The sequence below is a fragment of the Microcebus murinus genome, chromosome 20 (assembly GCF_040939455.1).
Source record: "Microcebus murinus isolate Inina chromosome 20, M.murinus_Inina_mat1.0, whole genome shotgun sequence".
NCBI classification, from domain to species: Eukaryota; Metazoa; Chordata; class Mammalia; order Primates; family Cheirogaleidae; genus Microcebus; species Microcebus murinus.
The window spans coordinates 34,293,258-34,321,162 of NC_134123.1; the positions used below are offsets into that span (position 1 = coordinate 34,293,258).

Here is a 27,905-nt window from a genome sequence, read left to right on the forward strand (position 1 = left end):
GCAGTTTACCCCAAGTCTATGCTCTCTGGACAGTTACAGAAAAACACCACCACTCAATAGGAACCTTGAATAATTTATAATTTTGGTCTAGTTTCTTAAGAGGCCCCAGAGAAAAAGAGTGGTATTTCTTCTTTTGGATCTTCTCTAAGAGCTCAAATTAGTGCCTGCATTGGTAGATGAACAAGCAGTTTTACCACCGTCATTCCTTAGGACAGTGGCAGAAACCACAGAGTAGGAAAATTAAAAGCATTGAAATTCAGATGCACTCCTACCTTTTGGCTTAAAGCTATAGGTGATCCATGTTTTTTTTTATGTTGGGTGTTTAACTAAAATGTTATTAAAAGGTTTTCACATTTTAAAGAGTAGTTCAATTATCACTTAGGTCAAACCACCATTCTCCCACTCTAAGTGCATGTCAGTTGTGGAGGAAACGCAGCCAAACGAGACATATGCTCTTTACAAATACTAACGCAGACTTAACCATCTTCCACGTACAGCCTGTGATAAACCCTACTGCTGCATGGGGCTCACTGTTCACTGTTTTCTTGGGAGTATCACAGAAAGATCACAGTGGTGCCGCCTCAGACTGCACATGTAGCAGGCCACAGCTTCCCCTTGTGTGTTCAGATGTGTGTGGAGTACTGTATCTGTCAGTGAGAGATGTTTACTCTAATGGAGGGAAAAGCACGAGTCCTCCCCTCATCTTTGCTCATTAAAGGGGTCCCCCACTGCATGCACGTGTCCACTTGGCTAACTTTTAATATGTATATTTTTACATTATGTAAATTCTTAACCAGCCTGTCTTTAGATTGTACACATTATATCTGACATTCTTGTAACTACTATGTGACCAGTAAGATTCCTATAAGAAATACTGCTTTAAAAAACAAAACAAAAACAAAATACTGCACTGGGAGTGTGTGCGTGCGTGTGTGAGACTAGTGGTTGGTCACTTTATTTATAGGATCTTTAAAAATAAGTACATTTTTAATGAACTAAGGTGAATAAAGGCACAATTAAAAACTGTCATCAAAGCTTAATTTAATGAGATCAGCATTTGAGACTCTGGATCCCACACTTTAGGTTCTCTCCAAAGCCAAGCAGTTCATTATCTTCCCAACACGGAGCCTCCGGGCACATCCGCCCGCACCTGCCTCACCTAGGTTAGAGCCCCACCACCTGGTCTTGCAAACTAAATTCTCATGAGAACTTATGGACCTGCTACAAACTGGAAGATGGGTGTGGGACAAGGTGTTTTGTGGGAATAAACACCTGACAACCTCCTGCCCCAAACCAGCTGCCACCAAAGTGGAACAAGCACAAAGGGAACAGAGTGTGGCGGGTATGGTCAGGAAAGTGTGACCTCAGGTGACCAAGTGAGGAGCTGCCGGCATTAGGTAAAGAGATACAACTTCAGTGCTCCTGGTCGGAGCGGCCAGCGGTGCTCATCTAGGAAACCTGACCCAACGCAGTTCAGGCACTTAAGCGCGTGTACAAAAATACAAGGGAGCGAGACGAGGATGCTGTCCCCACGCCAGCACTCAGGAGAAGCGCACATGTGCGCCATCCTGTCTTAAGAGCTCCCTTAAGACAACCCCATAGGGTGTCGGAGGGGCTGCCCGTGGGTGCTGTCTCCTCCCAAGTACCCCTTCTGTAAGTCTGGGAAGTAGGCAGAAAGGGTAGGATCCCTAGTTTGGAGAGCAAGACTGTGATTTGAAAAGATGTGTGCTTCATGTTCTGAGACAAAGGCCAAATAAAATCAGATACTGAGCCTTTTTTTTTAATTTTTATTTTCAGTACATTAAATTTACTCATAAAAACATTCTAAAAATGTACAATTTTTCCTTTTTAACAAAGTATAATAAAACATAAAAACCCCAAAAACAGAATACTTGACATTTACAATTCAAAATCAAATTAGCGGAATATTAAATATTTACAAAACTATATCTTTTAAAAATATTTATAAAGTTACATGCAATTTTGTAGAATTGACAAAAGAATGGCTCAAAAATGGGAGAATTTTCCTTCATTCCTAAAAAGAAATTATGTCCAAATAGAAGCTGTGCAGAGTATACAAGGTTCTCGGATTCGGTACCAAAGCCTCATCTTTTTGTGCACATGAGAACTTGCACATGTGAGAGGCTGTTACGACACACGTGCAGCTGGAGCGGGGCTGAAGGCCGCTGCTCCCCTCCCTTGGTGAACAGTGCAGCAACCTTGACCTTTGGCCTCAACCAGCACAGTATATGGTTTTCTAGAATATTGCAAATAGAGTGTTGATTAAGGATGATCACTTTCATTCAGACCCTTGGGACTTTGCAACAATTCAGCCTCTTCAGAACCCATGGCTTTAAATGTCACCTGACTCGTTCTTTGGGAGTCACCTGCACTTTGGCAAGGACAGCCGACCCCGCTAAGGTTGCACAGGACTCCTGCCTGCGGTGGGGGTTGAGTCGAGCAGGGAGGTGGCGACCCTCACAACGTGAAGACCTCAATTGTGACCAGGATGGAAAGCAAGCGAGGCAGGAAACACGAGGAAGCAGGGAAGGTGACGGACACGACAGGGATGGAGGAAGGAGTGGCCCGGCCCCGCCCAGCAAGTGCCCACGAGCAGTACGTAGCGTGGGCAAGCGGAGCCTCGCCAGCCTGTGCTGAGGTATGAACCACAGGACAGCTGGGGTGTCCCAGCAAAGCCACCACCACCGCCACAGTGCCCCAGTGCAGTGTGTAGTACAAACTATATACTGACTTCTGGCAACAAAGGACTAGAATGCTAAATACTGAATTAAAATACAGAACCTACTAACTACCGTATTAACAAGCTGACTCCTGTAATCTTTCAGAGATGATGGATGATGCTGGTTTTTTGAATACCCAATCGCTATGCGTGTTCAAGACAGTGTCTTTATCTTCATCCAAGTGAAGATAGCGCCCACCTCCTCAGTGCTCTTTAGCCATCAGGAGTTCTAATGTCTAATACCAATTGTCAATGTCACCACGAAATAAAAATTAGAAAATAAGGCAAAAAACTGTTTTGTTTAAAAAATAAAATGAAAGATTAAATAGTTGTTTTATCCCAACATTGTTTCTCCCTCCATCTCCACATTCCACTTTCCCCGTTCTTGGATATGAGAAAACGGTGTTAGAAACTTTAATATCCGACAGACTACAAAGAGCCAAGAAGTGGCCGGTGCCACACCTACCTGGTTGCTACGGCATTCTGAAACTGAGGCCACAAGTTCAGGAAAACGACCCAGTACTTGAAAGGGCCGGGGTGCTGTGTGTGTTTACCTGGCGAGGAAGCCTCCTGACGAAACGCAAAATGCTCTTCAGGCGCCCTGACCTCGGCTGCTTGTGGAGAGGAATTCATCAGAGATAAGCCCGCTAGCACATAATCTCAAGTCCAAGTGTGCGGCTCCCTCAGGAAGAGGTCTCGTGAGCCGCGGCCGCGCCTCTGTTCCGCGTACGTCACGCGCCTCACCACTCTCGACTTGGAACGGCCGCCCGGGAGACGTCACACTGTACACACGCTCTCAAAGACCTCTGAAGGCCGGACCTGTACAGCCACACGACGCCAGAACTTATCTGTCTCGACTCTGAATGTCATGCTGCAAACCGAAGTTTCTGTCCTAACTGTGTTATATTTAAGGTTAACCTTGAATATTTATCAAAATAGTTACAAGGGTAGCAACAGATACTTCCATTCCCCTGTACTGACCACTAAAACAAAAAATTTTAAATGATTTTTACTTTCGTTATGAGACGGTTTTCAACAATTTCACTGTGTTGAGATAGGATTTATTTAAAATATTTCTTTGCTTAAAAAAAAAAAAAAAAATTTAAAAGTTTGGCTTTCAGCACATATGCAGGCCACCATAATAGCCTCAGAAATATTAAAATCGTAAACATCAATGAACACTCTTAAGTCTTCCTCGAACATAATGTGATAAGGTCCAGTCTAGTACTCTTTAAGGCAAAGTTGTGTCGTTCTCACTGTTTTGACATTTCGTAGTGTTTATGATTCGAGAGATGAGCGTAACGTTCCCCTCGACAGCCGCGTGTCCGCATCGCCGTCGCTGCAGCGCCGCAGCGCCGCGCACCAGGAGCGCAGAGACAGAGGCCCGTCAGCTCTGCATTGCATAGAAATAAAACTCTACTGAAACAGAACTGGAAACTCTACCGAAAAGCCTTCCGCAAGAAAACGTAACAACTCTGTCATTTGTTTCCGTTACGTCAGGAAACTGACCTCCCTCGAGAGGCCTCACGTTCTAGGGCGTTCTTTTGATTGATACCAATTTTCCATGAGGCTGATTGTCCCATTTTAGAATGGGTCTGAATATTGTAATTTTTAAAAAAGTAGATATTCAACTGGAAAGTCCCTGGCAAGACCTTACCAATCAATATTGTAATATTGAAGGCTTTAGCATCTTAAATAATATTACTTGAGCAGAAAATTCCCTTTAACCTTGAAGATGTAAGTAAGTCCCTAAATTTCAGAGGAAAATGCTTTCATTTCAGTGGCTGAAATTTAGAGACCGACAGTGAAGACTTTTATTTCCTACCTTACAAAAACCAGACTTGCACAGATCTCGTAGCTCTGTCTCCTGTGTGTGGCCTCTTTCTTCCAGAGTCCTACCACTGTCCACTGAAGATTTCCAGGTAATTTTTAACGGAATTGACTGTCAGTACACAGCCTAATACAAAAGAAGCGACGGGAGAAAATCCCCAATCTTTTGCTCATAAGTGAGAGGACTGTATTACTGCTGAAATGTCTGTCTCAGGTGTGAATCCATGAGCAGTGAGCCTTGGGGCTGGGGGTTCCTGGGGAGCCCGTGTGACAGAAAGCAACTTGCAAACTCTGCCAAGGATGTGCGGCATCCCTCACAGCCAAGTCACACAGCCGCACTGTCACCCTGTCCCTGCGAGAGTTCGTTTGTAGTGGAAGATGTCAGGGCTCAAAGACACTGAACGGCTGGGAAGGAAGGTAGTCTCAAAGCCTTGACGACTATGGATTCTCTGGGACTTGGACCCTTAGAAATTAAGTTGTTGCGAGTAAACTATTTCTACTTAATAATGTAGTTTTAATTTATTTGCAGAAAAAAATTAAAAACCTGGAACTGCTATTAAGTGTTTGCAGGAGGGAAGGAAGTACTAAAATCTCTGTTGTGTACTAAGTCGAGTAGCCTGCTGGTGCCGACTCTGTGTATGTGGATTATTATTTGAGTCTCTTGCACTGACTGGTCTCGGAGGAGTCTGTCTCCCAGAACTGCAGAGATTTACATCAGGTTACATTCTTCTGTAGTGCAATCCTTAAAAATCCCAGAGATTAGTGCCTAATCACTTTAAGAAAAAAAACAAAACAAAGTCGACATTTTCCCTAACCCAGGGGTGTCAAGAGTCCGGCGGGTGGAACTCCACTCGGAGAACTCCAGCCTTCAGGTCTCGGTTCAGATCACGTAGCTGCCCTGGAATTACGTGTGAGCCTAGAAGGACCAACGACAGCAATGCTCTTCGGGAGACACGCCACCTCTGCATTGCGGCCAAGAGCGCAGACGGCCAGTTCCACCACCGCGGAGATACCCGCTAGGCCACGTCCTGACATCAAGCTCCAATCTAGGGTTTTGGCAATAAAATCGAGTCTGATGTACTTCTATGCTAGGTTTTCTATCCAGTCTAGGAAAGTAAAGCACCTTTGGATTAAAAATATTAAGCTCAACAGCAACTAGACTTCTCAGTTTTGTATTTAATTTTCCTTATGTCTCCATGGCTTAATAATGTTCTGCTGCCAGAGAAAAATATCAATCTGCGGAGTCCAGACCTTCTGCTGGGGGGGCATATTTCAACCTAAAAGTACCTAGAGAGGAGGGAAAAAGAGATCAAATATGATTCGCTGTAGAGTCACCACAAGCCGCCAACCTGCCCAGTTAGTTCCAGAGTCACTGGTCAGGATTCTGGTGCCGGAAACCTCGACCCCCTGGGCCAGCCACACCCGCCTCCTTCCCCTCCCAACACTGGAAGCCCTTTTTTTTTTTTTTGAGTCAGAGTCTCGCTCTGATGCCCGGGCTAGAGTGCCCTGGCGTCAGCCTCGCTCACAGCAGCCTCCAACTCCTGGGCTCAAGCAATCCTTCCTGCCTCAGCCTCCCGAGTAGCTGGGACTACAGGCATGTGCCACCATGCCGGGCTAATTTTTTCTATATAGTTTTAGTTAGCCTCTAATTAATTTCTTTCTATTTTTTTTAGGAGAGACAGGGTCTTGCTCTTGCTCAGGCTGGTTTCAGACTCCTGACCTCAAGCGATCCTCCTGCCTCGGCCTCCTAGAGTGCGAGGGTTACAGGCGTGAGCCACTACGCCTGGCCTGGAGGTCATTTTTTAAAGTCTATGAAATCGGACTGGGGTGGACTGACTTGAGGGAAGTAACCGATCCATTTCTTTACTTCACAGGAACTCTTTTTTTCTGGGAGTCAGACGCAAGGTGGGCGGGCTGGTCTAACGCACCCAGAGCTGAGGGCAGCACAGCCCGGCAGGCACCCTCTGCCTCAGGAAGTGCAACCGCGCTCTGAAGGGAGGGGCCCCCAGAAACACAGACCATCGCCCCACCCACCCCACAATCAGACCTACTGAATCAGACAGCGTGTGTCCCTACAAACTCTCCGGGGGTGGGAGCGGGGGCAGGCCTGGGGAGCACGGATCTGCCACGACCCTCCGGAGTTACGGGAGGTCCGCGGAGATCCCAGGCTGCGCGGGGAACAGCCAGCGTCGGGACCCGCCTTCTCTACCCCGTCCAATCTTCCCGGAACAGACAGCGAGAATAAGCTGCTGTGAAGGGCGCAGCAGACACACACTGGAACGTGGCGAAAGGAGTCAAAACACAGAGTGGAAGGAAACAGACGAGGAGAGGAGGGAAAAGACGCACGTGCAGCACGTGTGAGACACCCGGGACACGGGGGGTGGGCGCAGAGGGTCCCCGAGCCCCACCCCGGAGGCCCTGGACTTCCGTGCCATGGCCTGAGCATCCGTGCCCAGGGGTGGCACTGAACCCCTCACACCTGCTGGTCCGGCACGTGGCAAGACCGGACAGAGCCCAGGCTCTGCGCACCGGCCGCTCGCCTTCTAGAATCAGGAGTTGTCTGAAACCATAAAGACAGTCTCAGAACCGACAGGAACCCTTCTGGGGACGTCATAGCTTATCTGTAAGATTTTCACACTGTTTCAGAGTATCCGGAAAATTATTAATTGCTTTAAAAAGAAAACAGCGTACTATTATTTTCATTAAAACCAAGCATTTGTGTGTATTTCTCCCGTGGGAGCCCCGCGGGGCGCAGAGCCTGCAAGGCGGGCCCCGCAGGACCCGGCCGCCGCGCGCGTTTACCTTGCCGGTTGAAGTCCATGGACGGCTGCTTGCAGTCCTGAGCGCGGTGACCGGTGGCCCCGCAGTTGTAACAAGACAGATTCCCACTCTTTTTGTGACTGGAGCCATTGCTACTACCCACCAAGCCTTGGGCCTGGTACACCCCCGCCGTCCCCGCCATGAAGTTCGGCATCGGTGGCACCGCGAACGTCGACTGCCCGCCCAGAACGGGCTCAGGGGTCCCGCTGCTGCTGTAGGGGGCGTGCACGACCGGGAAGGTGGAGCCGCCGCCATACTGCTGGGCGCTGACGTAGCTGGGGTTGAAGGACAGGAAGGAGATGGGGAACATGGACGGCCCGGAGAACGGGTGCTGGAAGTAGTTGGCGTAGCTGACGGTCAGGCCGCCAGAGCCGCAGCTGCCGCTGCAGCCGCAGGACGTGCACACGATGCAGCCGGGCGGGGGCGGCGCAGGCGCCGGAGGCGCCGGGGGCTGCTGATGGTGGTGGTGGTGGTGGTGGCCCGGGTTCGAGGCAGGGATGTTCCCTGTGGAGCTGCTGCCACCACTGCTGCTGTAGAAACTGCTTTCGGGGACGGAGGACAGCGCGGGGCTGGAGCTGGGGGCCGGGCAGCTGGGCAGCGAGGCCATGTTCGCGAAGGACGTGGAGGGGTGGCTGCTGGGAGAGGCAGTGCTGCTGTTGGCGCAGAAGCCGCCCTGCAGGGCGCCCACTGGCATGCTCATCGCGGAGAAGGCAACTTTGGTGTTGGCTGTGTACAGGGCAGTCCGGGGGTTGATTATTGCCGGGGGCACGCTGATCTGCACGCTGTTGGGGCAGGACGTCTGCCCGGAAATGGCAGGCTCAGCAGGGACGGAGGACGACAGCAGCAGCTTGATGGGCGGCCGCGCCGCGTGGAGGACCGTGCTGGGCGTCCCCGGGGCGGCCGTGCTGGTCTCCACCACCAGGGCCGGCTGCTGCGCCGACTTCAGCACCCTGTCCAGTGTGGACGCGTGCACGACTTTGGCTCGGGGACCAAAGGAGACGGTGGGTGACATGGAACCGCCCTCCGAGAGCCCGGAGAGCACCTGCACGGGCTGGTGGGGCGTGGGCGGGGGCAGCGCGTCCACCATGGCCCCGCCGAAGCTCTTGTCCACCTTCACGCCGCTCCTTGGGCCAGACCCCTTGTTCCTGTCCTCTAGAGACAGGAGCGAGTGCACGGAGGACGAGAGCAGCTTCATGTCCGCGTTTCCTCTTTCCGACTTGTGCACGGAACTCAGCATCCGCATGGGCGCCACGTGCGAGGCCGCGCCCATCATCTGCGGGGGCAGCGGGTGGTGTCCCGCCGGCGCGGAGCCGGCCTCGTTCTGCACGGGGAGGACCTGGGCCGTGGGCCGCGCATTGCTCGGCGTGAAGTGGTTCAGCAGCATCACCGGCTTCTCCTTGTCGGGCCCCTCCAAGTGAATCTCCACACCTAGAGGTGGAAACAGAGCAGTCAGCACCGTCTCGCGCCCGGGACGGGCCAGCACCACGCGCCACGCCGGCGCCCTTACGTCTGTCGTTCTCCTCGGCGCTGTCAGAGCTCTCCTCGCGGGCCTGCACGCCCATGGGGCTGGAGGAGGAGCTGGAGTACTCCGAGGAGCTGCCTTCCCGGGGAAGCTGGTGAGGGGGCTGCTCCACTTCCACCCGCAGCTCTGCGGAGAGGGGACAAGCGAAGGGCCGTTGGCCGGGGTTCCTGGCTCAGCCGCCACCCGCCCCGTGCGCATGGACCGCACCATCAGCCCCAAGGAGCCGGTGCTACCTCCAGGGGCAGACGGGGCTCTGAGCGTCTCTGGGGACAGCCGCCGCCCTGGGACACACAGGGGTTAGGAAGCAAAACTCAGGCGGGCGCTGCCCCACCCGACACCAGGAACACCAAGACCCCCGAACACGCGCCCTTTTCATCCCTATCGCTCACAGACACGGAGAGACACCCGGGTTGCGAGGCTGGCCGAGTGACGTCCCTGTGGTCCAGTGACTGAGGGTGGCACGGATGGGCTTTCTCCCTGTTCCCCCGGGGGATTCTGGGCTAAAGGAAGGCCCGGCTGCCCTGAGAGAGCAGAGCCCCTGTCACCAGGTCCCGGCCCTTCCTCAGAGGAGAGCAAGAAGGAAGGAAAAGGGCACGCCACGGGGACCTCGATCCCCCCAGAGCAGGGGGTCGATGGAGAACCAGCTGCCCTGGCAGGCTGGCGCTGACCTCAACCTGACCCGAGCGCCAATCCTGGAAAGAGAGCGTCTCCTCTCGCGTCTGCCCACCTCAGAGCGCTCTGTCACCCGGTGGTTTCTAGACCTGGCCATTCTGCCCAAACGACTTCGGACAAGTGACCCCCCTCCAGCTCTAACCCACCGTCCCATCTGTTCTCTTATGGCAGAGACCACAGAAGTTAAAATAAAATAAGTATAAAGATTAAAAAATGTAAATGGCAAACGGATGTGACCTGAGGTCTAGTTATCATGAAAACCCAGGGCAGCCGCGTGAGAGCTCCCCCACCTGCAGCGTGGCTGCCCCGCCCAGCCTGCACGGGTCCAACGTGGCTGGTGGGGGGCACGCGCGCCACGCCGCTGCTGGTGACCAAGGACGGGGCCGAGGGGTTCAGGCACCGTCTCTCCGACTTCTCCCTGTGAACAGAGCAGCACAGGAGCACGTGAGCGCCGCGGCCCTCGCCGTCTCCACACTGTTCAAATCGCACGAGGGCGGTTCCCAGCAAAACCGTCTTAAGGGCGGGAAAGGGTCGAATCTACCACAGAGGGCATCTCCTGTCACTCCAAAGCCCCCTGTGTGGCACGTTAAAACAATTACCGAGGATTGGATGAGCGCTAACAAGTAACCCAATCCCCGACATTTAGCAAAACTGTAAGTCTCGGCACCCCCGCGGCACACGGGAGACTGAGGGACACACAGGCTTCGGAACAACCGCGCACTCACTTTTCCAGCTCCAGCTGAGTCTTGAGTTTTTTCTTTGCTCCCATGGTGAGGGACTCAAACTTGTTCAGATCTTCTTCTGTAAGGCTCAAGAACTTGCACAGGAGAAACAAATTGCAAAGTTACTGAGAAGCAATTAGGACTCTGAAAACAGCAATTAGGACTCTGAAAACAGCGTGGACCTGAACTGGAAACATCTATTCCAAGTCTGGGAGATGCGAACTGAACAGACAGCGAGAGACTGGGGACTGCTCCACCACGTACTTGCTAAACGGTTCGGTGCTGACAGTTCACACTGGGGCGCCGCAGTGTGAACTGAGTGTGACGGTTCACACTCAGCCTCCTGAGCAGTGGGGACTACAGGACTGCACCGCCAAGCTTGGCCCCGGCCGTGCGGAGGGGCCCCGTGACGCCCCCCACCCCGTGGCACAGCCGGGCAAGCCACCTGCCCTGTGCTGCACCAGTCCCGGCAGGTGCCTGCTGCGTGGGCAGGTGACCGGAGAAAATGTGTCCCGTAAGTCACAGCTCAACACTGCAGAGACACGGTTCAGGAGAGCAGCCTTGCCCCGAAGAACGCACCCCTGCAGACGGGAGCACAGCCTTCTTAGGATGGGTCTTTTTTAAAAAGATTGTCAATGTGTTAAGGGTGACAGCAACTTTGTTAGGCAGCAAGTGGTCCGGAAAAGTAGACGCCACCCAAACTAAACAGCTGGCTCACCCACAGGCCGGTACTGAGCAAACAATGAGACTCCAGCTTTCAGATCATTCTGTGTTTAGTCATTTCAACTCACACATTAGACTAAGAAGTCATAAACTACGATCAAGGTTAGTATAATCTTTTCCTTTCTTTTTTTTTTGGACACAGGTCTCCCTCTGTCGCCCAGGTTGGAGTGCAGTGGCATGATCCCAGCACACTGCAGCCTCAAACCTCTGGGCTCAAGCGATCTTCCTGCCTCAGCCTCCTGACTAGCTGGGACTGCAGGTGCCCACCACCACTCCCAGCTAATTTTTGCATTTTTTTGTAGAGGCAGGGTCTTACGATGTTGCCTGGGCTGATCTTGAACTCCTGGACTCGCATGATCCTCTCACCTCGGCCTCACAAAGTGCTGGGATTATAGGCATGAGCCACTGTGCCCACCCATAAATCTCTTTTTAAGATTTATAAACCCTAAACAGAGCTGTGTAGTGAAAGCTTGATTTCTAGGTTCAACTGCAGATTTATGGACAAATGAAATTTTCTCATGGATAAAAGCCACCAAGTCATCTTGTACAGCAAGGGGGGCGCTCAGAGTTCAAACGCCTCCTCCAGGTGCAATTTAGTTTATTAGTGACATCAGGACTTAAATTTCAGAATTTTTTTAACAAAGAAAAAATGTTCCTCATCAAACTATTGTAAAGAGCAATTTCTGAGCAGGACTGCTTGAAAGATGTCAAACCGTCCACTCTTCTAGATATGACTTCGAAATCCAGCCCGATCATCAGAGAGCTGCTTATGTGGACCTGCATGTATGGGTCCGTGTGACATGCCTCACTGAGCCTCTCGACACGCACAAGCTACACGGAACCCGCTCAGAACGGGGGTTTGGTGACAGAGGTCACGACCCCTGTGTCTCCAGCAGGGCTCTGGGGACGGACTGTCCGTCATGTCACACGGAGCATCTAGACCCTGCAGGCCCGAGAGCAGCTGGAGAAGCTGGTTGCGACAAACCCCGTCTCTGTCTGCAGGCGGCCCTCACAGCCCCCCGCCCTGTGAGACCAGGCCGTGGGGCTTGTCCACCTTACTTCCTCCACTTCACGTGTATTTTGGAAACCCAACTCAGTTCCCCCAGGAACGAGGTCAGAAGAAATATCACTTGAGGAAACAACCACGGAAACTCTGTACAGCTCGCTAAGAAACCAACATACCTTCTCCATGGTGAGCTGCTTAAAGACGGGGTAGTACTTGTGCAAACGCAGCTTCCTGAGCCAATCGAGGATTCCGTTTTGCTCCTGCGTCTGTGGGGCCTGCAGGCTGGGAGGCATCAGGATGGCAGGCGAGGCGTCCATCTGGGCCCTGTAGGCCAGCGCCGAGCCCGCGCCGCCCGCGTGGGAGCAGTGGGGCAAGGCCGGGGCCGGGCCGGCCGGGTGCTGCACGTGGTGCTGGGCTCCGCTCTGCGAGGACGGGATGCCGGCCACGCCGCACACGGGCCTGTGGGACGGGGCGGGCAGAGAAGAGAGAGACCACAGGCTCCACCACGGATCTGTTAGGTCTCCAGGCGCTGCCCTCCCGCCAGCCCACAGCACAGCGCGCCGCAAACTCTGGACACACCGTGGTTCTTCCCTCCACTGCCCCTCCCTCCTCCAACTGAGATCTCTGCAGGTGCGTGCCTGTGCACACCAGCGCACATGCATGGGCTTAATGTGTGCGTCATACCTGTGTACATGTTACCTTTTTTTTTTTTTGAGACAGAGTCTCACTCTGTTCCCCAGGCTAGAGTGCCATGGCGTCAGCCTAGCTCACAGCAACCTCAAACTCTTGGGCTCAAGTGATCCTCCTGCCTCAGCCTCCCGAGTAGCCGGGACTACAGGTGTGTACCACCAAGCCCAGCTAATTTTTGTTTGTTTGTATTTTTAGTTGCTCGGCTAATTTTTCCTACTTTTAATAGAGACAGGGTCTTGGTCTTGCTCTGGCTGGTCTCAAACTCCTGATCTCGAGCAATCCTAGAGCCTCGGCCTCCTAGAGTGCTAGGATTACAGGTGTAAGCCACCACATCCAGTCACTTTCTTTTTTTTTTTTTAGAGACAGAGTCTCACTCTGTCGCCCAGGCTGGAGTGCGGTGTCGTCATCATAGTTCACAGCAACCTCAAACCCCAGGGCTCAAAGCCATCCTCGTGCCTCAGCCTCCCGAGTAGTGGGGACTACAGGAGTGCACCGAGCCAAGCTTGGCTAATTTTTCTATTTTTCTATGGAGATTGGGCAGGGGAGGTGTCTTGCCCTTGCTCAGGCTGGTCTCAAACTCCTGGCCTCAAGCGATCCTCCCAGAGTGCTGGGATTAAAGGCGTGAGCACTGCGCCAGCCCCTTTCTGTTACTTCTAAACCACAGGATGACATTGATACATCAGGAGTGAAAACCAACTACTAAATCTTTAACATTCACATTACTTTTAGAAAAATAAAACCTAAACGACACTAGCAGCATTCCACTCCTTGCCTTTGCTCCTCCCACGGCAAACCCAAACACACTAACTGAGAGCCTCCGATGTACCAGGCACGGGGTACGGACGTCAGCACCGCCGAGCCCCGGTCACGCGACTAGCGCTCTGCTCAGAGCTATCTGCAGCTGTGTCGCTGGACAGCGGTTCTTTCCCTGTTGGCCTCCTCCACGGTCACCTGTCCATCGAGACAGGCGACTAGCTTCTGAGCAATACTGCTGTCACCCCGGGGCCGGGTGCCAATGGAGCCCCCCGACACCGTGGGGGCACAGTCACGAGCCTGCGGGAGCCGGGGGAGCCCAGGAAGGGGATGCCGCTCAGACGTTCCGGCTGCTACGCCTGGGCAGGGCCCAGGAACCTGAACTTGCAGTGAGCGTCCCTGGGATTCCGGTCCCAGTGGCTCAGAGAGCGCTGCCTGGGAAATCACGAATGGGATTCTCTCCGCCCAGCTCCTCCTCCCCACACCGTCCGAGGCTACATTCGAAAGCTGCTTAACTCTAGGGACAATGATTTGTCCACAGCTGAAAGTGAACCTTACAAAGTGCCCACTTGGAACGTGTTGGTTACACAGAAGATCTCTTACCTTCCGGCCACGCCCATCATGGTACCTACTTTAGACAGGGAGGGGTTGCCAGGACCTATAAATTTAAAAATAGTTATCATAAACATTTCCAGACAACAAAAATATTTTTATTTTTATTTAGTCGAAGTTCATAAACTCACTTGGACTTTGAAGCTGTTGGGTGGGAGATGAGGTGCTGAAAAACTTCTTCACATGGTCATTTTTTAATACATGAGAAGGTAACGAAGCCAAATACCTGAAACTCAAACAGAATGGTTTCATCAGCATGAAAACGGCATTATCGAAAACTATCGGGGAGAAAATGTAGTTCTCAATTAAGATAAATACATATTAGATAAAATAAGAACTAGATGTGCCAGAACCTCACATTCTTCCTGCTTTAATTTAATGCAATTCTTTTTGGGTTTGAGATAGGGTCTTCTTCTCTTGCCTGGGCTAGAGTACCATGGTGTCACCATAGCTTCACAGCAACCTCAAAGTCCTGGGCTCAAGCGATCCTCCTGCCTCAGCCTCCCGAGTGCTAGGATTACAGGCGTGCACCACTGCGCCCGGCCTGGCTCAGTTCCTGCTACGGTTCACGTTGCTCGCGCAAAGCCCCTTCCCTGTCCTTCACTTACGGGCCCGTGTGCCACGCCACTGTGTGCGCCACACCACCACCAAGCGCCCTCTGAGAAACTGTCTGCTAGGCGCTAATTGGAACAGTCTCAGTTCTCACTACAGAGCAGAAACAATAATCCAACATGATTAGGAAGACTGTCAACAGTACCTTAAATAATGGCATATGCTTTGAAATTCCTTCCCTATTACCTTTAAAATCACCCTTAGGCTATTAGGATCTTTCAAATTCCCTGTAACTGTTGAAAATCCCTAAAGGTGAAGCCGAGACCCAGACCCAGGTGACCGGGCATCCCTCAGGAGCACCTCGGGGACCAGGACACACCGAGGTCTGCCCGTCCCCGCCCTCGGCCGGGCGGAGCCTCACCTCAGGCCGGCTTCCAGATCCATGTGGTTTCGCTCCACGTAGAACGAGTCTGGGCCAGCTAGGCAAGGAATGAGTTTCTCCAAGTTCTCTTCGGGGTAGAGCTGAGACAGCTGAGAGAGAAGAGAGCGCGTACGATGGATGTCAGCCCGTTTTATACAAGCACAATTCCTAGACATAAGGACATCTGATGGTGACGCAGCGGGTGTGACGGGATTCACACCACACCAGCAGCCACGCGGGGCTCTGCACCCTGAGGATGGAGGGGGCCGCAGAGCAGCCTCACTCCCACACTCCACACAACTCAGCTGCGCCCACCACCACACGAACTGGAGGAGACAGGACCCGGGAACAGTCCTGCCGACAGTACGGCGGCTGCACACCGGCAGGTCAGAAGAGGCGGGCAGTGGACACTGCTCCCGGCCGCGTGGCTAGCCCGCCTGCCCTCCCCCAGCTCTCTCTCCCGGGAGGAGCCAGAGGGCCCCACGGATGGTGGCCTGAGGACCAGGCGCGAGGCCCTGCGCATTTCCCTGGACCCCTCGCTGAGTCCAAGACAAAAGCCCTCAGCTGTTGGGGCTTTTGTCACCCCCCGTTTCTGGGTTGGAACAGGGGCAACCCGCCCCTCCCCAGGGAGAGGCCAGGCGAGAGGGTCCTGCCCAGGACGAGGCGAGGCTGGACTGGGAGACCAGAGACACCTCCGCCCCCGTCCAGCACCAGGTAACGAGCGACAGCAGGCTACTCCTGGGAGGGGGCGAGAGGAGAGGGAGAACCCCCCCCCCCGCCCCTCCCGTGCCACAGGCGTCAGGGACTGCCGAGAGCTCAGAGTGAGCCGCACCACCGAGAAGACCCCTGGGCTCAGGTGGCAGCCCTTCCCTGGAGGGACACACCGAGGGTAACCATGGCAACCCCACCCAGAGCCAGCGTGGCTGCCCCACTGGCCCGGGGGTCCCTCTAAGGGCCTGAGAGGAGAGGCGCGTCGCTGCCCAGGCACGAGCAGCTCTTCCTCCAGCCCTCGTCTTCCAGGCGCCATGTCCAACACTCCACCCAAAATGTGCGAGACACACAAAAACCAAAAGGGGGGAAGCTAGTGTCCGCAGATAAAGCAGTCATTACATCCAGACTCAGAAATAACCCGGGCGTTGGAACTATCAGACAGCAACTTTTTTAAATAACCATCATTCACTTTTAAGGATCTAGTTAAAAGATGACACCAGGCATAGACACCAACGGGAGAGTTCACGGTGGTGGAAACTATTGTAAGTCACGTCCAATGGGAAAACTAGGGGGAAAAACGAGAACGAAACAAAATCCCTGGCACCAGAGACGGGGAGTTCAGCACATCCTCCAGGCTCGGCGGCAGCCCGGGCCGCGTGAGGGGAGGGACGTGGCCGTCTGGAGGACAGGACGACAGACATCGCCCATGCCACGCACACACCAGGGGCCTGAGACACGTGCAGCCGCGTCCCAGAGGGAAGCACGGGCCGAAGAAATATTTGAAGAGCTAATGGAAAAGCATTTTCCAAAATTAACAAAAGACAACAAATCGGACAGCCAAGAAGGCCGCAGACCCGAGCAGTGCAAATGTAGCTGGCGTGGTCACCAAAGACCAAGGGAAGGGCACAGTCCCAGCTGGCATTCGTGGTGTCCAAGGAAACTGCTTTTGTCACAGAATGGGCAGCGGGCACGGAGGGCGGGAGTTTCGTGCTCTGAACATCAGGGCGAGGAAAGTGAACTCCCAGGCGCTGTGTGCAGCCCTGGGGGCGTGGCCCGAGTTCCCCAAGGCCTAACAGGCCAGAGAGACCAGTGTCACCCAACACCCGTGCAGGCCGTGGAGACAGGGCCGCCCACTGAGCGTTCCCCTGCAGCCGTGCGCCCTGTGGACACAGACGTGTCGACAACGGGGCCGCTTAGACGCACCACTGTGGCTAAGACGGTGGCTCACGCTGCAGCACACGCCAGTGAGCTGTGAAACAGGCACACGCACACGGAAGTGCGGAGGTGCGTGCATACAGTCACACGCACGAGGGTGGAATCTCCGCCATCCGGAGACGTTGAGTCTCCGCCCATGCGGCCACCCCGGCGCGCCCCTCCCCTCACCTGGCCGGGGGACCCTGGGAGGGTGAGGGGTGACAAATAAGACAGAAGGGCCATCAGTCACTTGTGCCTGGCACCCAGGATCATGCTCGCTGCTGCCGCGAGGGAGGCGGCCTGCTGGAACCGCACCCCAGTGCTGCCGACCCCCGGGCACGCGGCCCTCCCCACGGGTGCAGGAGCCCTCCGCCGCCTTACCTTTGAAATGAATTCAGTCACTTCAGAGGAAGACTTGGTCACTGATGTTATTGAAGAATCAGACCACAAGACCTTAAAAACAAACAAACAAACAAACAAACAAACCAACCTTAAGAACAGACACCACATGCTTAATTCACAGCTCACACGTCCTGGCACTATTCGCCGGCGCGGGTTTGGCGAGCGCACGGAGCCCTCGCGTCTGCACGTGCCTCGACTCGTTAGAGAAAGAACAGTCCTATAACACGAGTCCGTTATGGCTTAGCTCCTAGTTCTATACAATTTGAATCAAGTATCACCGAATTACTCAGGCACTCGGTCTGAAGTGTGCTAAGTTTTAGAAAATCACCGGGCATTACAAATTGCCCGCCACGCTCGGCCCACCACCCACCGGCAGCCCGCGGGCGCTCAGAGTCTCAGCCAGCAAGAGGGCTCTCACCAGACGCGGCCCTTTGGCTATGGACTCACTGGCCTCCAGGATTTGGAGAAATTTCTATTCTTTATGAATTAAAAAACAACGTGCTTGCGTACGCCAGTGTTCATCTGTTTCCAGGGGACCTCTGCTCAGGTAAGACTACGTGACTCCAGATGCAAGACCAACATGCTCCCGGAAATAAGCCGCTTCGTTCAATAGTAAGCGCCCGGGGCGGGTCAGGTGCCGTGGACACGTGGACAAAACAGGCGCCATCCGCTCTCGGGACAGTGCACAGCTGTGGCGGCAGGACAGGGCGGCGAGCCCCAGGAGAGGGAGGTGTCTGCCCCGGGAGGAGGGGCCGGGCAGCAAGAACCAGGGACAGTACCCGGCAAGGCTCCCTGCAAGTTCCGCGGCACCTGGTGTGTCCCAGGCCAGGCACAGGCGTCGGTTTTCCCTCCCAGCCCAGAGCACGGTGGCCGGTGTCATTTCCTGTCTCCCCGAGTGGACTCAGCTCCCGGGGCAGGGGCTCATGCTCGCCGGCCTCACACGTGCGCCCACAGGTGCCGACCCGATGGGGGGCACTGCGCACGTCGGAGGGCGAGTCTGTGCGGAGGAACGCGCGAGTCGCCTTCTGAAAGGCAGGTGAGCAGCACAGAGGGGACGGCAGGGGACAGGCGGAGGTGGGGCTGGAGCTGGGCCCGCACCACACGCACAGGCACTCTCACATCCAGAAGGAGCTACCGGAAGACTTCGAATCAGGAGATAAAATGACCAAACGTATTTTATTATGCACACAAAAAGTATAACGTTCACGCCGATTTAGAGCAGAGCGCCTGGAGATGCCGCCCTCCTCTGCCCCCCACCCCCCCCGCCGGCCCCGCCCCAGGCCCCACCCGCAGAGCAGGCACCGCCCGGTCTGCGCCGTCAGACTCTGGCAAAACACAAGCGAGCTGAGGGACGGGACCCCGCTTCCTGCCTCTGAATTCCCAGCGCCCGCCCGGACTCGCAGACGCGCGGGCGCCGGCATCCTCCAAACGGACCGCTGCGGCGGGCCTCGCCCCACCTCTGCTCGCCGCGACCCTGCCGGAAACAGGGCGGCCTCACGGCACTGACGAGGAGTCCGGGAGGGGCTCGCACGCCACCACCAGCATCTCAGGACAGGGGAGCATCCTCGGCACGCAGACGGCTGACCCAAAGCACTGCCCGCAACTCGCATTTTTCAAAGTAAAACACGTCGTGGAAACTCCCTTCCTCACAACGTGCGCATTCCTGTTTCTAGGGTGACTCTTCTCTCTTTCCTTCTACACCCGCGTGGCACACGTGCACCGCGACCCGCCAGCAACAAGAAACCCGCCAGCACAGCGCAGCCCGCACAGACCGCTCCGTGACGAGACACACAACCTACTCCCAGCGACTACAAGCCTCGCGCAAGCACAGCGCCTGCAGCCTGTGCTCCTGGTGCCTGTTTCGCTTACAGATGGAGCCGGCACCCGCCCGGGGCCGTCACAGAGCGCGCACGCCACAGGCGGAGCCGCGGCTGGCTCACTCTCAGCGGCAACGCTGGGGTCCCCCCAGGCTGTGCCCCGGGTCCCAGCTGCCCGGCCCTCCCTGCTGCCGCGCCTGCCCACGGGCCCCGAGGCACTAGAAGACGGACAGGGCCCTGGAGACACCCCAGAAGTCTCCTCGGGCTCCCCAGGAAACCACTGAGCTGCTTTCTGCTGCTACAGATTGGTTTGCGTTTTCTAGAAGTTTATGCAGATGCTCATGATGGACTTACGACATGCAGACTTAGTCGTGTGGTCTCTCACAACACAGCCGAGATCCACCCACACCGCGAGGACCCCGACGGTCACTGCACTCCTCTTCGGCGCTGAGCGCTGGTCCGAGGAGCGGACAGAGTTGCACAGTGCGCGCCCACCCTGCGAGCGGGCACCGGTGCCGCCTGCAGCCTCGTGGTGTTAACACGCAAAAGCTGCTCCAACATCCATGTGCGGATCTCCTGGAAACACACACGTGATTTCCCTGGGCAAACACCGAGGCTCGGAACCGATGGTCGCGTTGTAGGTGCAGTAGGATTAACTTTTCAAGAAGCTGCCAAACCGTCTTCCAAAGCAGTCACGCTATTTCATGTTCCCGTCACTGAAAGCGATTCCAGCTCCTCCCCGGTGCCGCCAGCGGGTCTCTGCGCTTCAGCCGTGTGACCCTCAGCACAGGGTCGCTTCCTGCCGCAGTGTGAGCTCGTGTTTTCCTAACGATCGGGGATGCCGAACGTCTTCTCCCATGTGCTGATTCCACACATGCTCCTGGGCAAATTGTCCAAATCTTTCACCCATTTTCTATTGGGTTGTTTGCTTATCATTAAATTTTGAGAGTATTTATATATTGCAAACGTAAACCCTTCATCAGGTGTGTGATTGCTTAGTGTCTTCTAACCCAGGCCTTGTGTTTTCATTCTCTTCAGGGTGCCTCTCAAAGAGCAAGTTTCAAAGAGGTTCAATTTATCAGCTTTTATGGATTTATTTTGACATTGTATCTAAGACCGAGTTGTAGGTCTTAGATACAATGTATCTTTACCTACTTCAAGTATGTAAAGATACAGTGTATCTTTTTTATTTTTTTTTTATTTTTTTCAGCATTGAAGATCAGAGAAATTTTTTTTTATTTTTTATTTTTTTAGATACAGTGTATCTTTACATTGTATCTTCACCTAGTTTAAGTCACAGAGTGTTCTCCTAGAAGTTACATAGCGTTTGGTTTTATATTTAAGTCTAGGATCAATTTCGAGTTAATTTTTGTTTAAGGGCTGACGTGAGGTCAAGGCTCTTGTGTGCACGTGGACATTGGCTCCAGGCTGTTTGTTGAAAAGACCACGCTTTCTCCACTGCACTGCCAAGCCCGCTCCACGCCTTTGTCAAGACTCCACTAGCCGTTTGCACCTGAGCCCGAGTCTGCAGTCTCTCCTCTGTGCCGCGCGGCTGTGCCTTCTGTGCCTTCAGCGACAGCAGGGACACGATCCTGTACTAAGTCTTGAAATCGAGTAGTGCGAGTCTCCCAGCCTTTGTCTTTTCAAAATTGTTTTAATTACTCTAGTTCTTTCCATATAATTTTCAAAATCAACTTGTTGATTTCTAAAATAGAAAAATCCCACTGGGATTTTTTTTGGCGGGTGGGGGGTGTTTCATTCAGCATGAGAGAAAGTACGTCTAAAGACGTGTGAAGTCATCTTCTCACGCTGCCCCTGGTTTGCCTTCTCGGCAGAGCGGCAGTCCTAGCACTTCTCCTATGGGACGGGAGGCCCAGACCTGCGGAGCGTGGACAGTGACGCCATGGGGTCTTGTGAGCAGCCACGTATTTAAGAGGATAAGGGCACGAGAAACCAACAACGACCAAACGGGCACACGCTTTAAGCTCTATCAATGAACAGTACGTTTTGTAACTGATAAGACACACTTCTAACAGATGTTGATATTGACTCTCTTCCTTTGTGCCTTGATTCACCGCCCCACGCAACACGTGTGGCTCGGGCTGTAAATTCCTAGGGCGTACCCAGTGAGTGCCCCGAAAGGAGACGAGCTGGACCGGGGGGAGGAGGATTATCAGCGCCCCACGCACAGGGACACCGCCGGTTATCACATCGCGGGAAGTCAGCGCTCCAGGCAAATAAGCTTTGTCTGCGAGTCCCGAAACAGCTCGGTGCCCCCACTCGGAGGAGAGAACGTCTTAAACGGAACACCTAACGCTAGATAGGGTCAGGGCCGTGCGCACCGAGCAGCGGCTACTCTAGTGCCGCCACCGCGGTCCGCGCAGTCCCAGCAGAGCTCTCTGCTCCGGGCCGAGGCCCAAACAGGCCACACATCTCGCCAAAGCTCAGTCCTCACAGAACAGCGGTCGGCAGTCGCGCTGTCCGAAGTCACCGCGTCCCACGCCGCACGGCCGTGACTCCCTTGCCGCAGACGACGGGACCGGGGACTGGGAGCGAATCCACGCCCGGGCCTGCGCCGGGCCCTGCTGCCGCGGGACTCTCTTCCAAGTGCACAGCCTGCGGGAGGCCGAGCAGGACCCGGTGAGGAGGCGGCCAGCGCAGGGCGGACTGGAGGGAAGGAGCGAAGCGCGGGCGGTAGGCTCCAGGTTCCGGGGTCAGCGCCGGGCTGCCGGGCACTCAGGTCACCCCAGTGTGGCACGGCCTCTGCCCTCCCGGCTGCGACGGCCCCCATAGCGCGAAAAGACCAGTCTGCGGCGTAGTGACCGATTCTCAGAGTTCAGCATCTCCCAGACCAGACGGAGATTTTTACCCTTTACTGGTGAAAGGACTGAAGTGCTTTGACGCGGCTCCGCCATTTAATAAATCAGTGGACCCACACGGTGTGCCTGCTAGGCACGACCCGAAGCTTCTGTCCCCAAGAACGCCGTGCGGCAGCGCCGGGAGCGGCCTGAGGGGCAGTCGGGACCCAGCAGGTGACGGGGACAGCCTGGCCACAACGGGGGCGGGGCAGGGGGCACCGGCCGCCTCTCTCACAGCTAAGTAGGCTCACGAAGCTCAACCCTGGCCAACGAGACACAGTGCACGTGTCTAGAGCCCGCCTCCAGGACTGTGCCTCAAGAGAGACAAACAGTGACCTTTCTCCTCGGCCCCCAGCACCCTGCTGCCCAGACGGGAAACGCAAGGACGGGGCCCTCGGCAGGACCCCGAGGCCGAGGGCACATGGGGGCGTCAGATCGACGGCCCTCAGGCTCCGACGGGCCCAGCCGCGGCCTCCCCTGAGCTCCGTCCCGTGTGGGACAGAGACCGACTCTGAGTGGGTCGCCCTGCCGAGATGGTCTCCACCCCCGCGCACGACACGCCTCCACTCTCACGCCCCTTCATCTTACCCGGCTCTGGTGCCCCACCAGCACCCGAGCCTGTCGGTGCAGAGAACTCTCCCTGCCTGACCACGGAGCCTCTGTCGTCCCGTCTTCACTGACAGTCGGCACCCCGGGCGCTGGGTCTGGCTCGTCCTCCGGAACCCCCGAGGCCCGTGCTGTAGGCCTCCGCCCACCCCCGGGCACACACACCCCGATGGACGGAGCCACCAGGCCAGGCCCGTCCCCACAAAGGCCACACGCGTGTGGAGGGGCAGCCCCGTCCTGGACACGGCCCACCCGGGCGCCGCCTGCACGGCTGCTGGGCCTCGCAGAAAGGCCCGGCTTCTACTTAGACAGATAAAGCCCCTGCTATCGGAGGCGTTCCCTTCCTATCCCTTAGAGGAGAGAGGGAAAAAAAACTGAGCGTCTTACCTCAAAGGAACATTCAACATTTCTGTCATTTTTTGTGTGTGACAATCCCTTCAGGTCTATCTTTTCAACACTCACTGTAAAAGTAAAAAAAAAACAGAAAACAAAAAACAAATTATACAAATGAAACAAGAGCTTGACGTGCACACGCGATCATCATTTTGCATCTGACGCTGTGGCGGCTTTCCCGCGGAGGCGGCCGGCCCACCGCGACCCGGACGGCTGGCAGGGGGCGGCCGCAGGCGGCCGGCGCGCACCGACGGCGAATTTAAACGCAGAATGGAAAGCGCAGACGAAGCACAAAACGATCACAGAGAAGGAAGAGCAGGGGACAGAGCTGGAGGGCGGCACGGTGTACCCAGAGCCAGCGAGCCGCGGCTGAGCGCGCAGCTGCCTCCGCCCCCTCCCGGCAGCAGCCACCCGCGAGAACCTCTGAAAACCAATGCCCGACCCTTTCCACCGCGGGACATTTCTGCGAGTGCGCGGCCGGTCGCCCGGAGAGCCCTCCCCTGCGTCTTCCTGTGCACGGACACGTCCCCGCCCTCGTCCTGCAGGCCAGGGTGGCGAGACGAGCGCCAGCTGCAGGGGACCGCAGAGCGGAGTGCAGCCGTGGGGTGCGAGGCGGCCGAGGGGGCACCGAGGACGGGGGAGGGGCCGGAGAGACTGCCCGGAGCCAGCAAGCCCCTCGTCCCTCCCTCTACACACACACACACACACACAGGTGCATTTCCTCCTCCTCAAAATCGAGACGATGACAAGTTTCAGGCGCCGTTTCTCTCTTGGTATTATGAAACGACTCGCGCTCTGCCGCCAGGCTGCAGTGCAGAGGTGGGACCACAGCTCCTGCAGCCGCCAGCCCCTGCCTCCACCAGCCCCTGGCCTCCGCCAGCCCCTGCCTCCGCCAGCCCCTGCCTCCGCCAGCCCCTGCCTCCGCCAGCCCCTGGCCTCCACCGAGCCTGCCACCTCCGCCGCCCCAAAGCCACTGGACGGCAGGCCGGAGCCCACACACCCGGCCCTTAAGGGCTACTTCTAAATGAGCCCGAATATCTGTCCAAGATCCGACAGTCACTTGTCAGACACGCCGCAGTGTCCGGCTCCGCCCACATGAGCGTGTGCATGTGTGTGCGTGTGCATGCGTGTGTGTTCTGCTGCTGGCTGGTGTTTCTCCACTGCTCACTGTGACCAGCTCTTCATCCCCCCCACGGGCACAGTCGCACTCTCCACCTCCTGTGCACAGCCACAGCCAGGAAGGGCCTGTCTCGAGGCAGGAGGGCTCCCAACGTGCCCCCCCCCCCCCGCCCCACTGCTCTCGCCGTCCTGGCAGCCAGCTGGCCGTGCGCCAGGGGGTTTCTGCACATCTGTAAACCTCCCTTTGCCCAAGGCGAAAGGCTCGATATAGCCAACGTTTCCCAAAGTCTTCTCGGAGGAATACCACTGCTCTCACATGTGCCGCCCCTCGGGAAAATGAATGGTCAGAAAGTTTGGGGGGGGGGATCTCAGAAACCTCTTCCAATAGACTTTTTTTTTTTTTTCTGAGACAGAGTCTCGCTTTGTTGCCCAGGGTAGAGTGAGTGCCGTGGCATCAGCCTACCTCACAGCAACCTCAAACTCCTGGGCTCGAGCGATCCTCCTGCCTCAGCCTCCCGAGTAGCTGGGGCTACAGGCATGCACCACCATGCCCGGCTAGTTTTTTCTATATATATTAGTTGGCCAATTAATTTCTTTCTATTTCTGGTAGAGATGGGGTCTCGCTCTTGCTCAGGCTAGTTTCGAACTCCTGACCTCAAGCGATCCTCCCGCCTTGGCCTCCCAGAGTGCTGGGATTACAGGCGTGAGCCACCAGGCCCAGCCCCAATAGACTTTTTTTTCTTTTTAATTATTTATTCCTTTGACCATACCCTGCAATTCCCATAGACTTTTTTTTTTTTCTGGAGACAAGAGTTTCACTCTGTCACCCGGGCAGTGCCGTGGCATCATCATAGCTCACAGCAACCTCAAACTCCTGGCGATCCTCCTGCCTCAGACTCCCGAGTAGCTGTGACTACAGGCATGCGCCACCGTACCCGGCTAGTTTTTCTACTTTTAGTAGAGATGGGGTTCTCGCTCTCGCTCAGGCTGGTCTGGAACTCCTGACCTCAAGTGATCCTTCTGCCTCAGCCTCACAGAGTGCTGGGATTACAGGCGTGAGCCACCGCGCCTGACCTCTCATACACTGTTAATGTGCATTAGCACACTAAAGGCTCTGGGAAGTCCTGTAATAAATAAATCTTTTTTTTTTTTAAACAATGATTCCCCAATTCTTTTGGCCACAGAACTCTTTCTTTCCCTAACATGTATGAATAACAGCCTGCTCTGTACAGCCCACTCTGGGCCAGGTTCTCAGCCTGCAACCACCTAATACCAGAGCCGCTAACCACACCTGACTACTTACATTCAGGTTAACTTAAACCAGACACTCACCCCCAGCTGCACTAAATGACCGCGTTTTGAGTGTCCAGCGGCCACACCTGCTGGTGGCTGCCACGAGGGACGGCACAGCCACGGCATGTTCCGGTCATCGGGGAGGGAGTGCTCCGGGGACAGTGCCGCTCTGGCCCAGGCTGCCCTGCCCGCCAGCAGGCGCGGCCACGCCACTCGCCGGGGCCTGCTGCCCCACGGCCGCAGAGCTGAGGGACGACCCCGGCCGCTGCACGGCTCCCAGAGCCAAAAGCATTTGCTACCTGCGTCTCTGCAGGACAGGTTCGCTGAGCCCTGCTCCAAACCAACAGTCCTGGTCCATTCGCCATCCATCACTACGATTCTGCCGCGTACAGGCCACGCTCGCCGGCTGGGCACGCAGAGGCAGACAGGCTGGCGGGAGAGGCGCCCCTCGCTGGGAGCCTGCCCCCCCCCCCCCCCGCCACTCGCTCGGGGCGGCCGCTGCCTCCGCACCTCGGGCTACTAGAACCCAGTCGGCTTAGAGTCTTTTAAGCCTAAAACAGCACCTTACAGGGAGGCATTATTCTGAAAAAATAAGAACGTTTATTTCCTTTCTGGCAAAACAGGGTGCACGCTAGGTACGCTTGGAGGCTGCACACCTCGCCGGGTTCGCTCCGGGAAACCCTTCGCTGCTCCCGCCCGACCACTTCCTCAGACTGTCCGCAAATAAACGCTTTTATGGTTTTCCAAGGCAGCGTTTTTAAAAACCTACCCACAATGACATCACTCCGATCCGTAGCTTTTACTTTTCTGAACAGAACATACGATCGTCAATGGACACAGAAACGTGGGATCAGCATTCTCCCGGCCACGGACAATCCACGTGCACCTCCATGTTCCGGGACAGGATAATATCAGGGTTTATGAAAAAAAGTTAAAAAAAAAAACCAAAAACAAACCCTATCTGGTCTGAGAGCAGGAAGTGACTCATATCTGGACAGGAAAATGTGAAAAGCAGATGAATGCTGCTCAGCTGTTTTCAAACAAAACAGGCGTTTCAAACTCCAGGCCCGAAGTGCTTCGGAGCCTGCTGCAGAGTGGCCCGCAGGCCACGGCCACCCTCTCGGGGGCAGCCGCCCTGGGCTCTGCAGACGCGGCGAGCCGCGCGGTGCAGGAGGGCCGGCAGGGCACGCGGGGAGGCGCAGCTGGGAGTCGGGCGGGAGGAACGTCCGCGCTCTCGGCCTCGGCGCCATTGAAGACCGTCGTTACAGCCCGCGGGACAAATGCTTGTGACACGGACTAGAAAATTACAAATTATACGTAAAACATGATTACAGTTTCCAGATGTAAATAAGCAAAAAACAAAAACACTAAAAATAAATGACCAAAAATGGTCAAGATGATTTTGTACGACGGTGGGATTACGGGTCATTTTCCCCCAAAATTTCTGCGACGTGGTTTCATGACTTCAGAGTGAACACCCACAATCCGCCCGGCCTGCGCCTGCAGAGCGGCCCTGTTTCTTTGCCCCCCCCAAATTCCAGGGGCAAAATGTCCCTCCCCCACGTGACGGGATAAAACAGCCAAAGAGGATGATCTGCAGCCACTCACTCAAAGACGCCAGGAGGGGAGTGGCACCTCCCTCCATCGGCAGCAAGAGCCCCCAGCACAGCCGGGGGACGAGCCCGGCAGGAGGGGGGGGCTCGGCCGCCTGGGCAGGTCTCTTCTCTTCTCCTCCGGGTGCACAGCAGCAGTTCTGCTCAAGTCTCACCAGCTAGATCACACGGCCTTAGCGTAACCGCATCAGACCACCATTTGACGTGTGTGTGACTGAATCAATACCCAATTTTAAGAGTCGATAAAGTAACTGAAAACAGAGAAAGGGACAAGGCTGGCTAAGAGTGGCACATGGGAAATCCGGTCGGCGCCACAAATCGCCGCGGCGGCCGGTCAGAGGCGCGGTTTCCGGCCTTCACCTTCGCCATCTGGACACCTCTGGGGCCGCACTGCCAGCCGAGGGCATCATCTGCGCCTGCTGCTGGCCGCGCCTGCCCCTCTGGGGAAGAGGGGGGAGCCCAGGACGCACCTGCAGAGCAGAACCCCGAGATAAGGACAGCGTGCTCAAGGACGCTGCCCGCGTGCACGCAACGACTCGGAGGACCGGCTGCGTGGGGAACGCGGACGCCCGACCTGACACGCCACAGGAGTGTCTTTTTTTCTCCCCTTTGAGACAGGATGTCACTCTGTCGCCCAGGCTGGAGTGTCGTGGTGTCACCATGGCCCACTGCAACCTCAAACTCTCGGACTCAAGGGATCCTCCCACCCTGGCCTCCCAAAGTGCTGGCATTACAGGCACGCGCCGCCGCGCCCGGCCTGTTTTGAAATGTTCCTTTACGTGCATGTACAAGAATATGATTTTAACACTCTATGTAAATCTTTCAATAAAATTACA

General features: G+C 55.4%; 1 protein-coding gene across 5 annotated transcripts in view; it reads right to left on the bottom strand.

The window, feature by feature from the left end:
- Positions 1-3,746: 3,746 nt before the first annotated feature.
- The window catches only part of ZCCHC14 (zinc finger CCHC-type containing 14), a 62,923-nt gene continuing 38,764 nt past the window's right edge, over positions 3,747-27,905 (bottom strand). Inside the window, exons 3-13 of one of the 5 annotated variants that reach the window (XR_012913720.1) lie at positions 23,039-23,112; positions 17,350-17,421; positions 15,064-15,173; positions 14,222-14,322; positions 14,082-14,136; positions 12,212-12,494; positions 10,310-10,401; positions 9,875-10,002; positions 8,898-9,038; positions 4,566-8,818; positions 3,747-4,133 (exon numbers count right to left, since the gene is read on the bottom strand). Coding sequence is in view for 4 of the 5 variants with exons in the window: in XM_075995850.1 (XP_075851965.1) it covers positions 7,242-8,818; positions 8,898-9,038; positions 9,875-10,002; positions 10,310-10,401; positions 12,212-12,494; positions 14,082-14,136; positions 14,222-14,322; positions 15,064-15,173; positions 17,350-17,421; positions 23,039-23,112 (2,633 nt within the window). In the remaining variant the exon portion in view is untranslated. Of the gene's footprint in view, positions 8,819-8,897; positions 9,039-9,874; positions 10,003-10,309; positions 10,402-12,211; positions 12,495-14,081; positions 14,137-14,221; positions 14,323-15,063; positions 15,174-17,349; positions 17,422-23,038; positions 23,113-27,905 lie in introns of all 5 variants that reach the window. The other 4 variants (XM_012735728.3, XM_012735727.3, XM_075995851.1 and 1 more) reach the window with 4 other exon arrangements.